This window comes from Ovis aries, chromosome 2 (genome assembly GCF_016772045.2).
Source record: "Ovis aries strain OAR_USU_Benz2616 breed Rambouillet chromosome 2, ARS-UI_Ramb_v3.0, whole genome shotgun sequence".
NCBI classification, from domain to species: domain Eukaryota; kingdom Metazoa; phylum Chordata; class Mammalia; order Artiodactyla; family Bovidae; genus Ovis; species Ovis aries.
Window position 1 is genome coordinate 208158853 of NC_056055.1, and position 14155 is coordinate 208173007.

The 14155-nt window shown below is 37.7% G+C and overlaps 1 protein-coding gene across 10 annotated transcripts in view; it reads right to left on the reverse strand.

The window, feature by feature from the left end:
* The window catches only part of INO80D (INO80 complex subunit D), a 68303-nt gene that overhangs the window by 12823 nt on the left and 41325 nt on the right, over positions 1–14155 (reverse strand). For all 10 annotated transcript variants that reach the window (XM_042244079.1, XM_060410284.1, XM_042244077.1 and 7 more), the window contains 5 exons: positions 13850–14074; positions 9974–10083; positions 8106–8239; positions 1451–1668; positions 569–726 (listed from right to left, as the gene is read on the reverse strand). In XM_042244079.1, coding sequence (XP_042100013.1) covers positions 569–726; positions 1451–1668; positions 8106–8239; positions 9974–10083; positions 13850–14074 — 845 coding nt within the window. The remainder of the gene's footprint in view (positions 1–568; positions 727–1450; positions 1669–8105; positions 8240–9973; positions 10084–13849; positions 14075–14155) is intronic.

Consider the following 14155-nt stretch of genomic DNA (forward strand, 5'->3'; position numbering starts at 1 on the left):
AGGACTCAGCGCTTTCACTGCCATGACCCCTGGTCAAGGAACTAAAGATCCCATAAGCCATGCAATGTAGTCAAAAAGAAAAGGTTAGAAAATAAACTAAAATTACTGATTTTGGGGCTTCCCTTGTGGCTCAGTTCAATGCAGGAGACCCAGGTTCAATCCCCGGGTCGGAAAGATCCCTTGAAGAAGGGAATGGCAATACACTTCAGTATTCTTGCCTGGAGAATTCCATAGACAGAGAAGCCTGGTGGGCTACAGTCCACGGGGTTGCAAGAGTTGGACTTAATTTAGTGACTAAACCACCACCACCACCACCACCACTCATTTTAAAGGAATAAAGTTATAAACCTAGCTATCAAACCTACTGATTTACTAAGCCTAATTTATCATTTTTAAAAAAATGTATGCCTTCTAAAGAAAATAAAATAGCTTCAGGCACTTTATACTTTCTGTCCATGTTACATGTGAGGAGGAATACTTTGAACATATTTTTTAAAAACTATTTCCCTCTTTTTAAAAAAAATTCATTTGAAAAACGAGTTTTCTTGAGTCAAAATACTGACCATACCTTCAAAAAAATCGAAATCTTGTAAGTCATCAGGTAGCCGTGGAAGGACGTCAGAGAAGTCCTCCTGGTTCAATTCCAAGTCGTGTGGAATGTCAGTGATCTCATTGGCAATGTCATCCGGCAACTCATCAGCGCTCAGCTCCGGTGTGGACGGGCTCCTGGGGAAGATGACACGGTTGGCCCACCATTCCCACTTTACCTTTGCACCAAGTCACCAGAAGCAGAAATGGAAAACCCTAACTCAAAATAACCTCCTTGCCTACTTTAAGATCTAAAACCAGAACGGCAGACCTCACCATATGCAGTCACATATTTCTACAATTTTTCACCCATGTATTAAGAGAAGGAAACCAGTTTGAGATACTATTTTTACTGCAAATTAGTAGAGTGAATTGCAATTTGGTGTACTAGTAGAACGAATTACAATCTGGTCTATCAAGTGTGTCTTACTATTTTCTGGTAGAATTTTCAATCTGGCCAAAATAATTTAAAAAAGAAAAAGATAAAACTGAAATTTGCAGCTGAAACAGAAGCATCATTCATTGGGTCAAAATGCTTACCCCTGTCAAAATTAATAATGCATCACATTTCTGATGGAATGTTTCTGTTGGAACATATATGCAATTTCTGTTGAAACAGAAAAATCTGAGAATAGACAATTAAATTCCCAATATCAGCATCTGCTCTCTTGGGTTTTAATCAAAAACTTTACTTCAGATCTAAACCTGTCAGCTATCTGGTAAAAATCCTACTGGAAACTACAGAGTCTAGGCTGATACACCACAGGGTGCCTTTAGCCTACTTCCAACAGGAAAGGAAGCCGATGTTCTGAGAACAATCAGAACACGTAAAGGAGACGTGAGTCTTGGCACAGTCACTGACCGCATGTGGGAGGCCTCCACTGGCAGTGAGACGCTGGTGGGCATGCTGAGGTTCCCCTGGGGGACTGCAGGGGGGATGGGCTTCTGGGGTCGACGAGGTCCACGCCTTCTCTTCTTCTTGTGTTTTTTGGTAAGTGCAGGAGGCTTGGTTTTTTTCCTGGGTTTCCTCTGCTGCTGGTGCTGAACTTTACGGGAGCTATCTCCTCTCAAGAAATTATCCTTTGGAATGAATAAATGGGTATTTTTAAACTCAGATTATTCAGGAAAAAGCAAACCGCTATCTGAAAAAAACACTTATATCTCATTATTTTATACAGTGCCCCAAACTATTATAACAATAATTAAATGAATAAGAAATTCATTTTAAAATTTAATTCACATCAATTCAATATATACAGAAAGCTCATTCCGCACTTAAAAAGGCATTGTCACAGGTGCTGTGGTATAAAAGAACTGAATAAAACTTGATTTGCACTCCAGAGGAACTTACTTGGTATCCCATGGGAAAAACATGAATACGAGTATACATAAATACTATAGGAAAAACTGGGCAATGATGATATAAATACCATCTAAGGGTATGCAAATGGAAAATTCATTATTTGTAGTTATATGGGATTAAAGGATAAACAGGACTTTCAGTTGTTGGGATAAGGGGGAAGACCACTCTAAGCTAAAGGAAATAGCACAAATGAGACAAAAAGGACAGCAAATAACTGAGGATGGCCTGTTGCTTGAGGATATGATGGAGGGTCAAATATAAAAATCAGCTGTGAGGAAGTCGGGCACCAGATCCTGTATGACTCTGAATACTCTGCTCAGAATTTTAAAGTTTATTTTGTAGGCAATCGGGAATGATTTTTGATGACAGCAAATGTTTTAAAAGGATTAACTGGACTTCCTTGATGGTACAGTGGATAAAAACCCACCTGCCAATTCTGGGGACGTTGGTTCGATCCCTGTTCTGGGAAGATCCCACATGCTGTGGAGCACAGCTAAGCCTGTGTGCCACGACTACCGACCCGCACTCTAGAACCTGCGATGTAACTACCGAAGCCCATGTCTTAGAGCCTGTGCACCACAACACGAGTGCACCCCTGCTCTCTACAACAAGAGAAAGGCTGTGTGTGGCAATGAAGACCCAGTGCAGCCAAAAAGTAATAGGGATAATAATAAAAGGATTAACTAACCTGCCAGTAGCACTGTAAATGAATAAAGAGAAGAGGCAAGTGAGTGAAGGCAAAAATTCCAATCAGAGGGCGATTTCAACAGATATCAGAAGATAAACAGCTGAGGGCAAAGTGAGCAAGAACAGAAAAGCAAGGGCCTGCTGAGAGAGAATTCTCAACATGTGACAGCTGCGTGGATGTGGTGAGGATGAGGGGAATATAAAACTCTCAAGTGTTTCTAGAGTTTCTAGTCGAGGTGATTGTTAGGTGAGGATGCCGTTCGTGGGATACCGAACACAGCAGAATAAACAGAATCACAGTTAAGGAATTCAGCTGGGCTCACACACAGTTTGAGGTGTGAAGATGGCAGGGAGTGAGGGCAGGAGAAAATTGTATCTGGTGCACAGGATGCCAAGAAAGGGATGGAGGTGTAGACTTGGAAGTTGCGACACAGTGGAAGTCCTTCAAATAATTCACATGGTAAAGAGAGAAGACAGTGGGGAGACAGCTTTATAAAACTGCTGCAGTTAAGTGAGGAGGGAAAGGAAAAAGAACCAGCAAAAACAAGCAGCTTGCACTATAACTAGCTTTCTTCAGCTAGTAGCCTTAAATCTAAATATGGTATTTCATCAATTCCCAGATGCACATTTTACTATCACTACAGTCGGGGAGCATTTTACAATAATGGCATATTATTATCTCCGTCAGCCAGGTCATTATAGTTGCTGCTGCCTACATGTTCGAAGTTGGTCGTAGCTCTCTGTACTCTCCTTGTTTGAACTGAGGTTCGTGCATTGTTGGTTTTACAATGTAGAGGAAAAACATGGGTATGCAGAAAGGCACAGAAAGAAGCAAGGTAGAAAATTGTTATTAGCGAAGCAAATATTCATTATTAAAGAACTGACCACAATCCCCACCTCTACCTTTTTTTTTTTTTCCGCAAAGCAACAACCAAATGAGAAAGGAAAATAATCACAAAGAGAACAAAGCTGTGTTATAGCACATGTTATATACTGCCTTTCACACATCAAGAATTAGCTGAAATCAGGAGTGAAATAGAAGATAAAAATATTTATGTCTAAGTCTAAAAAAGCTATTTTGATAAGTATAAAATAAAAAATTTAAGTGATAAGAAATGCACTGTGCAACATTTTTCCATCTGGGTGGTATATATAATAATTGTGGTTTTTATGATTGATTTCACCTTTGAGTTGATGAATTCAGTAATAACTTTTATAACCAAATACATTAAAAGATCTGAAGACTAATAAGTATCAGTAGCAACAAACATACCAAGAAAGAATAAAACTAAGCATAAATCCAAGAAATCTAAAGGAAGGTTAATCCCAGCCAAACACCTGAATCCAAACACAATTACAAACTCAAAAGTTGCAAACAAATTTAGAAAACAACAGAAGACAGGCTGCTTTCCAGCCTCTATAATTCCTTTCGGTTCAACACTTGATGTCTACATTTTTTATGCCCACTATGCAGTGAATAAGCAGCTGCCAGTCCCCACCAGGAGCTGGCATGCACTCCAGGATCTCCCTCTAGCACCAGCGTGGGTCTTGAATATGAGGAAGTCAGAGAGCTCTAGTTAGAAATATACAAGCCCTACTAGTTCTGGTTCTAGGCTTCTTCCTTACTCTTCTATGCTTATGCTGTGTATCCTGACAACACTCCACAAAGAATTGCCCGTGACCGAGGCCCCGCCTGGCTCTTGCTATCCCCTTACTTGGCTCCTCCAGAAAGCCCAGCACCCATGTCCTAGAAGCATTCCTTTACTTACGCGACTCACAAACACTGTTCATGAACACTGTTCACTCCCAGCGTTCTCAACTGTCCCCTTCTATTAATATTTCTCTGCAGGACAACAACCCATTTAATAACTTACCCTCTGTTCTATGAGTTCATTCCTGTTGAATACCATGTTCTGTCTGCCAGCCTGGACCTCGTACAGCTTGAGTCGCTTCTACCAATGGCTGTCCTATCCAGAATCTCCCCCAACCCCACAAGCCATGTGCCTACTAATAATTTATTCAACAATTACTTATGGAGTATCTTTGCTCCAAGCACTGCAGATACAGCAACGAACAAACAACGTTCCTGCCTTTGTGAAGTTTACATTCTAGTAGGGGGATTCAGAAAATAAACAAATTAATAAACAACATGAGGTAAATACAAATGTTAGGAAGGAAAATAGGTAGAGTATGAAGATTCCCTGGTAGCCCAGTGGCAAAGAACCTGCCTGCCAATGCAGGAGACTTGGGTTCAATCCCTGGTTTGGGAGGATCCCCTGGTGAAGCAAATGGCAATCTATTCCAATATTCTTGCCTGGGCTTCCCTGATAGCTCAGTTGGTAAAGAATCTGCCTGCAATGCCGGAGACCCCAGTTCGATTCCTGGGTCGGGAAGATCCACTGGAGAAGGGGTAGGCTACCCACTCCAGTGTTCTTGAGCTTCCCATATGACTTAGCTGGTAAAGAATCCACCTGCAATGCGGGAGACCTGGATTCAATCCCCGGAGAAGGGAAAGGCTACCCAGTCCAGTATTCTTGCCTGGAGAATTCCATGGACTGTATAGTCCATGGAGTCGCAAAGTGTCAGACATGACTGAGGGACTTTCACTTTCTTTCACTCATTCTTGCCTGAGAAATCCCATGGACAGAGGAGCCTGGTGGGCTATAGTCCATGAGGTCACAAAAGAGTCAGACACGATTTAGTGACTGAACAACAACAAATGAGAATAAAAAGTGGCAGGGAAGAGGGGAGGTGGAAATGAACGGACATTTGATCAGAAATATGAATGATATGAAGGAGTGAGACATGGAGAATTTGGGGAAAGAACATTCCAGGAAAAGACAAAAACAAGTACAAAGCCCCTGAGATGTGGGGCTGTGCCGTGCTGTGCTGTGCTGAGTTGCTCAGTCATGTCTGACTCTTTGAGACCCCCCTGGACTATAGCCTGCCAGGCTCCTCTGCCATGGCAAAAGGAGGCATGAAGACTGGAGTGGGTTGCCACGCGCTTCTCGAGATGGAGGCATACGTAAAGCGTTTAAGAAAGAGCAAGAAGGCCAGTGTTGCTGGAGCTCTAGAGGTGAGGAGAGGGTGTAAGATGAAGCTGGAGAGGTTGCTAGGGCCAGATGAGGAAGTGCCTCACAGGCACGATTAAGAATTTTGAACTGGATTCTAGATGCGATGTGAAGCCAATGGAAGGTTTTGAGCAGGGAACTAAAACGATCAGATCTATTTTCTGAAAGGCCTGCTCTAAAGGCTACATACTGAACGATTCCATTTATAAGACACTGGAAAATGTAAACAGAGACAGAAGTAGATCAGTGAGGATGAAAAAGGGCTGACTACAGAAGGCAGCACTAGTGACTTTTGAGGGGGTGATGAACTATTGTGTATCTTGATTGTGGTGTGTTTATGCAACTGTATGCACTGTCAACATTCACAGAACTGTACAATGAAAAGAGAGAACTTTATTATATGTAATTCAAAGACAGTGGGACCCATGTACACGGTCTACACCGACTGATATGCAAGCAGCACATGTGGGTGCAGGAGGCATGGCACGAGGAAGGGAGCCTAATTACGAGACTTTTACAATAATGTAGGGAAAAATGATGGCGTATAGTTGGAAAGTAGAGCCATGAGATTAGCATGGTTTTTACCATCGAGATTCTCTCACTGGCGCACTGATGGAATACAAGTGTTGCTATACTCTCTTATGTAATTTTCCACTTAAAAATAGCTCAAACCAGTGTCAGATTCTACAACTGCCTCCACAGAGAAAACCATTTGTATCATTTGTATCACTGTAAAAACTTTGCATTGAAAATACCTTTAAAAAACCTGATTAATATAATTTTATTTACACTATATTTTTTATTATATAATAAATATTATTTTATGACTAAGTTTATTATACTAATTCAACCTTATGTTTGCCCAGCTGAATTTGTCTAAGTAGAATATTTAACCAGCTGAAAAGAATGAACTGCTTTCAATTTCTTTAGAAGTATTCACATAATTGTTATACTGATCAACTCACTGAATCAATAAAGCAGATCCTGAAGTATAGACCCCCGCTTTTTAACAATATTTTCCTAGTCTTATTAGAAGTATGCTAGAATGGTGATCATTTACTTCAGTGGTTTGAAAGCTACAGAGCCTGTGTTACCAAGGGTCCATGAGACCACAAATGAAGGTCCCCAAAAGTGGTTCAAAAAACATATGAAAGTCATTCTTTAACCATGATAAAGCCTCAATGAGCTAACAAAAATGTCTTTATTTTAAACGTTAAAATAATTACTCAACATTTGTATGCATAATTTTAGTATACAACATTTCAAAATATATGGTCAATAACGTAAATCTAAAAACCAAAAGACATTCAGGAAGAAGCAGCCAGTAAACTTAATATATGACAGCTGAGGTCTAAAAAGAATGAGGTCTAAAAAATTCTCGATATGCACTTAGCTAGTGGCCATGCCAAGACCACGGTGTTACAATACGAAGCCCTGTGCAGCAGCCACTGGGTGACCCTGTCGCAGCCCTGCAAACTGAAATATGTTCATAGCAAGTAAAGGCTGTCTTACTCAGTTTTTTAGCACACAGGCACCTAGCACAATCCTTTGCAAACAGCAGAACTCAGGAGTGGTCTCATGGGGAACTGCCTTTATCTTAAGTGATTATATAATTCAGACAGTTCACTGATTGAGACTTGTCTCTCCTCTCAATTATTCTGCATTAATTAGGGCTTATGCTACCAGCACTAACTAAAGCAATAATTAAATTCAATGGGATTATAATAGGGTTTGGCTTTTGGCTGAAATTTCACCAGACAAGCAAGACATTCACAGAGTTATATACAAGTAAAGCAAAAACCTAGAGAAATGAGGCAAGAAAGATCTTGGAAACTCTGCTTAAGTGTAAGAAAATGTATCTTAAGAAGTATAGACTAAGGTATAGATAATAAGCAAAATGACCATATCTAAGTAACTACTAAATATTTTCTAGTTTCTTTTGTAATGAGGGTATAAAATTAATAGTTTATTATCAACATTTTTTTTTTTAGTGAAATACAACAGACTACAAAATATGAGGTACTAAAAGAGCTTCACAAAACTTGTTTCAGTGATATATATACACACATCGTTTGTACCAAGTCACAAAATATTTCCTACTGTGGATAGCTATCAAACCATTTAAAGCCTCAAACTATTATATATAAGATGGATAAACAACAAGGTCCTATTGTATAGCACAGGGAACTATATTCAATATCTTGTGACAAACCATAATGGAAAAGAATATGAAAAAGAATGTATATACATGTATAACTGAGTCACTTTACTATAGAGAAAAAAAAAATCAACACATCATCATGTCAAATATATTTCAATAAAATGTTTAAAATACCAATATGAAAAAAAAAAAAACCTTGAAAGCCTATGTTGCAGAAAATAAAATCTGAACTTACCATCTTTTTGGCATGTTCTTCACACAGAGGTGTCTGGTGTGTAATGTCAAAGACGGGCACAGAACACTGCTGTCCATCTGCGAACTTGGCTGTGCAACTTGAGAAGAGTTGCTGAGAGCGGTTTAAAAGGATATCTGGGGTTTTCTTAAGTTAAGAATAAAATACACTGAAACAATTTAATTTTTCAATTTCTATATAAAATGTATTTCTTCAGTTACTTGTGCTTAGTAATCATAAATTTTGTTTTCTACAAAAGCTAAAGAACCAACCCAACTACTATTACAGAAAATGGTAACAGTTGAATTTATCATCTTCAATTATCAGAAGATACTTCTAAAGGAGTCTATTTTGCTAATGAGTTCCTAACATGAGTCTCGCTTATGACCATTCTGATTTCTGTTATTTAGAGAAGCAGGGTCATTTCCTTCCTAACATACTAACTCCTAAAAGTTACACTATGATGGTTTAAACAACAACAAAACTTTCTTTTAAGGAAAATTTCTGCCTAAGATACTAATCAAGAATAAACAGTTACAGATTTAATTACAAAAAAACTCATCTATCCATATTTGAATTTTTCACTTCACATTTCCAATACCAAACTCAAACTTCTAACCTATGAAAAATTTCTTTAAAATTAAACCTGTACTATTAAAAGTGGAACACCAGCTTTTTGTCATCATCATTTTTAAGCATTGATACTTTTAGCCACTATATATTTCCACAGATATACTTTATATCTATTAAGGGAATATCTTTCATTTATTCCTTTATGCTTTTACAATTAAGCATACAGGAAAAAAACCTTTACTGCACAGAAACTGTTGCTGAAAAAGCTGTGAAAATACAATACCAAGAGAAAGGAAGGAAAAACTCAGAAAGATAGTAAAGAAAAGTAATTGCTACTATATTAATTTTTAAAATCCTACTCAACTTTAAATGTTTAATAGAAGTGAAAGTAATAAAATTTCATGATCACCCTGAAGTTCCTTAACATAGGTTTTCCTCATGTATATTGTCTTATGATATTGTCTTTCCTAGTTAGTGATGTTTGTTATCTTTCATACATTTCAGATCAGCAATATACTCAATAAAAAGAGCAAATTAATCCCACAATAAAAAAAAAACACAAAAAACTGTAAAACTGTTTAACTTTCTTGGAAGACTAAAGACACGGTTTTTGAATAATGGGGTTTGATTTTCCTGTCAATGAGTGTCATGGTTATCTCTTACAAACTACCTACAACTACTGGAAGGACCAGAATCCTATTTTTTAAAAAATTTATTTAAATGACAGCCATTGGAAGAACTTACTACTTGCTGTCCATTTTGCTCATTTTGATATAATTGCTGAATACAGAATTATAATGACATAAGCAGAAAAACAGAGAAGGCAATGGCACCCCACTCCAGTACTCTTGCCTGGAAAATCCCATGGACAGAGGAGCCTGGTTGGCTGCAGTCCATGGGGTCGCTAAGAGCCGGACACAACTGTGCGACTTCACTTTCACTTTTCACTTTCATGCTTTGGAGAAGGAAATGGCAACCCATTCCAGTGTTTTTGCCTGGAGAACCCCAGGGACGGGGAGCCTGGTGGGCTGCTGTCTATGGGGTCGCACAGAGTCGGACATGACTGAAGCGACTTAGCAGCAGCAGCAGCAAGCAGAAAAAAAAAGCTATTCAGTTTTTGAGCAAAACAAATGCAAGAAACTTTGAGTAAACACCAAGAAAATCAGAAGTAATAAAAAAACTATTTTAAATACTAAACAGCTATGATTTCAAAAATCATTCACTTGACCTAAGAATGAAATATATCACCCAACGAGTCAGTACTTTCCAATGTGCCCTCAGGTTAGTTAGGAGGATACGTTGGAAGCAATGTCTGGTGAACGGAAGGGCTTTGTTGGTGCACTGTTCGCCCTTCACGGTCCCACTGCACGCTGCAGCTTCCATCTCCTTCAACGTGGTCCGACTTATGCTAAGGAATGAAAAACATAAGAATTTTTTAAAATGCTTTAAGAATCGAGGGCAATTATTCCATAATGTTACTATTTTATAACATTCACACTTTTAACTACCTAGATTCATTAATTAATATGCAAGTCTGAATTATAATGACCAGTTGTAATATTTTCCCAATTGACAAAACAAATAATTACATTATAATTTGGCCTCAGCTATGTCTATCTATTTTGGGGTTTTGTTTGGCTTTTTTTAAAGTGATATTTTGGTTTCTTTTACTTCACAAGGAAGCAGTAGAAAATAGTGAAGACCACGAGACTAGATCAGATGAGACCTGGTTCTGAATTTTGGCTCTACCTCTTACTAGCTCTGTGATCTGGGGCAAGTTACTGCCTTGCTTAAGTCTCAACTTCCTCACCTGTGGAGTGCAGATAAAGAGTCCTCTAGCTGACAGGCAAGCAGCAAAAGACACATCTAAAACACCACATGCAGTATAGAGTATGGTACATGGTAAAGAATCAATGGTTGTCAGTCACCACTATTATCAACGTTGTTAGATTTTGGCCTCAGAAAGCTTCTAAACAATACATCTGCAAAATAATGAACCTAATACATGAGGAATGGGATGCCGGAACAGAAAGCTAAGCAATGAAGAATCTCCTTTCCACCCCTGTCTCAATTTGCCAGCTTCTACTCGCTCTATTAATTAATATATGTTCATTTTATTAGTTTGTAATCCTTCCATAGTTTCATACAAACATTAAATTTTTAAAAAATTTTAATTCTTGGAAGTATAAAAACTATGCTATCTATGTAATTCTATCAAATATCATAAACTATTAGGCCTTTACATGTGCCTGAGTATGGAAAAAGAATCTACTTGGTGCACTGAGTCACCAGTCAGGCATCAAAAATTGAAAAATCTTTTGAATTGTTTGTTTCTAGTATCCTTCTAAGGATTTAAGTGAGATGATATACATTAATTAGAAAAGGTCATATAGAATCTAAGTTCCATATAATATTTCTATTACAACTGTAACTTTCATATAGTGAATGTAAAAAGGCACTGCCTTAGAAGCTGCTTTAATTAAGAGTTCTACTAGGTTTGTCAGGATCACGAGTGAGGAAGTAGGTCATTAAGCTCACAATTTCCAAAAATTGAAGCTTTACTATTTTGGCAGCTAAGCCCAATTTCTCTTGGTCTGGATTTAAATAGAAGGTAGCTCCCTAATTTGAAGGGATAACTTTCATTGAACTCTTTAGTAATTTACTCAACCATCTGCCAGGCCTAGTGGTACAACACAGCCCTCACTTACTTTATCCTAAACTTCAAAGTAAACCATTGGCTTCAATTTTAGAATCATCATTATGTTCTAGCTCACCAATCTATCTCTTAAAATAAACCCAAAGTCAGGATTTCAATATCCCCATAGAGAATAATCCCAACAAAACAAGGATTTTGATGCTGTTAACATGAAAATATTTACTGTGGGCTTCCAGTTTATATGCTCTACTGGATCCCCTGTTAAAAAAGAAGACTCCACACAAACAATACTACCTTTCTGCAGAATTGTGGGCTATAAGATATTGAGACTCAGGTTTATAAATGTTAAGCTATTTCAATGGTTTATTCTACATGCTCACACATAAATGACAAAGTTACTAGATAAAGAATATTTTAATGTTTAGTTTATATCTAAACCATATTTTAAGAATACCTATTAGAAGGTAGCCATTATAGTTTCAATTTCTAAACTATTTAACAGCAACTTTTTAAATGTTTTCTGTGGAACTAGGCCTCTGATAACAAAAATACAGAGGAAGTTAGTCAACTGAGTTGATTTTTGAAGACCTTATATGTAATGTAAAGCAGTAAGGAACTAATCACCAAGGAATGATTATGGCACACTGGCATATGATTATCAGCAATGTAGTGAGCAATAAAGCATTTTATTAATCATGGGGAACATAGATGATATCACATAAATTTGAGATCTGTAATTTGAGTTCATCTTGGTGTCTGTCTTGCAACACATGGTTATCATGAAATTTTCTGAAAAACATCACTAAAGGTGGTTTGGGAGATGATAAGAAGGGGTCGATTCTGCCAGTTAAAAATCATAGCTAAGTACAGTTTCCATACAGATAGCGAATTGTCCCGAACTCACAGTATAGTCTCTTTACACGTCACATCTTTGACAGAGTTGTACAATATATGAGACCCAATATACACAACGATCTACATCTAGATTGCTTCATGCTGGACAGAACTAAAATTCCTACTGAAATTACACACCTGAAAGCATTATATCATATAAATGTTAGATATCTTTATTTTAAAACGTGTATCAAAATGAGTGAGTTCTTTTGACAAATAGAAAACAGACCCTCACTTGTTCAATTCTATTCATTCATTCATCAACACTGGAGATTAAAAACAAAATATACATTGTCCCTGCCCTCGTCTGGTATGACAGAGAGACATTAATAAGTATAAAATTCTACAGTGAAGCAGAGTACAGATCACAAGAGCGTATGTATTAGGAGATCAAACATAGTCAGGGGAATCTGGGAATGTTCCTCTGAGAAAAACAAGTCTCTGACCACGTAAGAAGTAAGTTAAGCCCTAAATACCTTCTCGTGCAGACACTACCTCCATGAGAGGAGGCTGAGAGTTCTAAAAGCGAGAGGAAATACTGCAGGCTGCAGTCACTATGGCGGTATGTCAGATACCCATAAATAGTTTCAAACCACTCCAAATATGCCAAGAAGCAGAAAATTCTTAAGGGCATATTATTTTTTGAGATACTCAACTGGAAAATAGGTTACTTTGTTAAAGCAAATACAATGAAAATCAAAATACACAAAGTGAAAATGAAATTTCAAAAAGTATAGTATCGTTATGTAAGGAATTTGATCAATAGCTACAAAGCAAAGGTTAATTTTTAGTTTTCAGCTTGTTTTAAACCCCTTTTCCCTCAAATGACTCATGATCGTCCATGAAAAATTAAAACACACAAACTACAAATGTTTTTAAACTTCATCAATAATCCCATCATCTTGAGATAATTCTGGTAATATACAGGTATATAAACCCCAAAATGTTTTACATATATAATGTTTATTTGCACACACACACATAGAGAAAAAGACTAGAAGGAAAAAGAATAAAAATATTCATAGTGCTCGTTCTGTTTTGTGAATGGTGATATTATGGAGATTTTCTGCTATTTTCCATATTTTTCAAACTTTCACAATAAGCAAATATCTTCATTATAAACAGAAGGGATTTTTTTCCCCCCAAAGAAATCCAATGTAATAAAACATTCTGAGTATGATATTTGGGATAATGTATATATTACCAGAAAATGTAATGGAAATGCTCATATAAGAAAAAGCTTATTATTAAAGTCAAAAACATAAAACACCACTTTGGTAGTTAAAAAAAAAACTATAAGTATTGCTTTTACAAGAAATTACTTAACAAGAAATGTTTTAAGCATTGTATTTTTTAAAGACAGGTAGCATTCTCAAATCCTCTACTAAAATTCTAATCGAACTCCAGCAAAATTCTAGTAATACTTTTTTTTTTTTACGGTCAGCTGTGGCAGGATTATTTTGCCATCGCTGTAGAACTTTGAGCAACAAAACCAAAATACAGGGCTTAAGTACTTCAGGATAATATGTCCACCACTCTCTGTGTCTTGACTATCCTCTCAAAAAATAGAGAAAACAAGACAAGGTGAGTTCTTAGAAAACAGGTGGCTGTGTGGAGCTCTGACCTGGCTCGACTGCGTGTAGCTCTCTGCAGTTCCTGGATCAGCTGGCCAGCACACTCTGGTTCTCTACTAGCCGCCTGCAGCAAGGCCTTCCTCAACGTGTGCCGGCATTTCTTTTGACGAGAGTCTGCCCGCTCCAGGCGGCAGAGGTGCTTATATTTCTGCTGAAAGTAAGTGCAAAGTTGGGTCACCCTGGAGCTCCTACTCTCCGTGTCATCATCATCCGACCTAGAAAGCGCAGGGAGAGAAGCAAAAAACTTGATTACATGGGAGGTGCAGGTCGAGGAAATGGGGCTGGATGTACAGGGC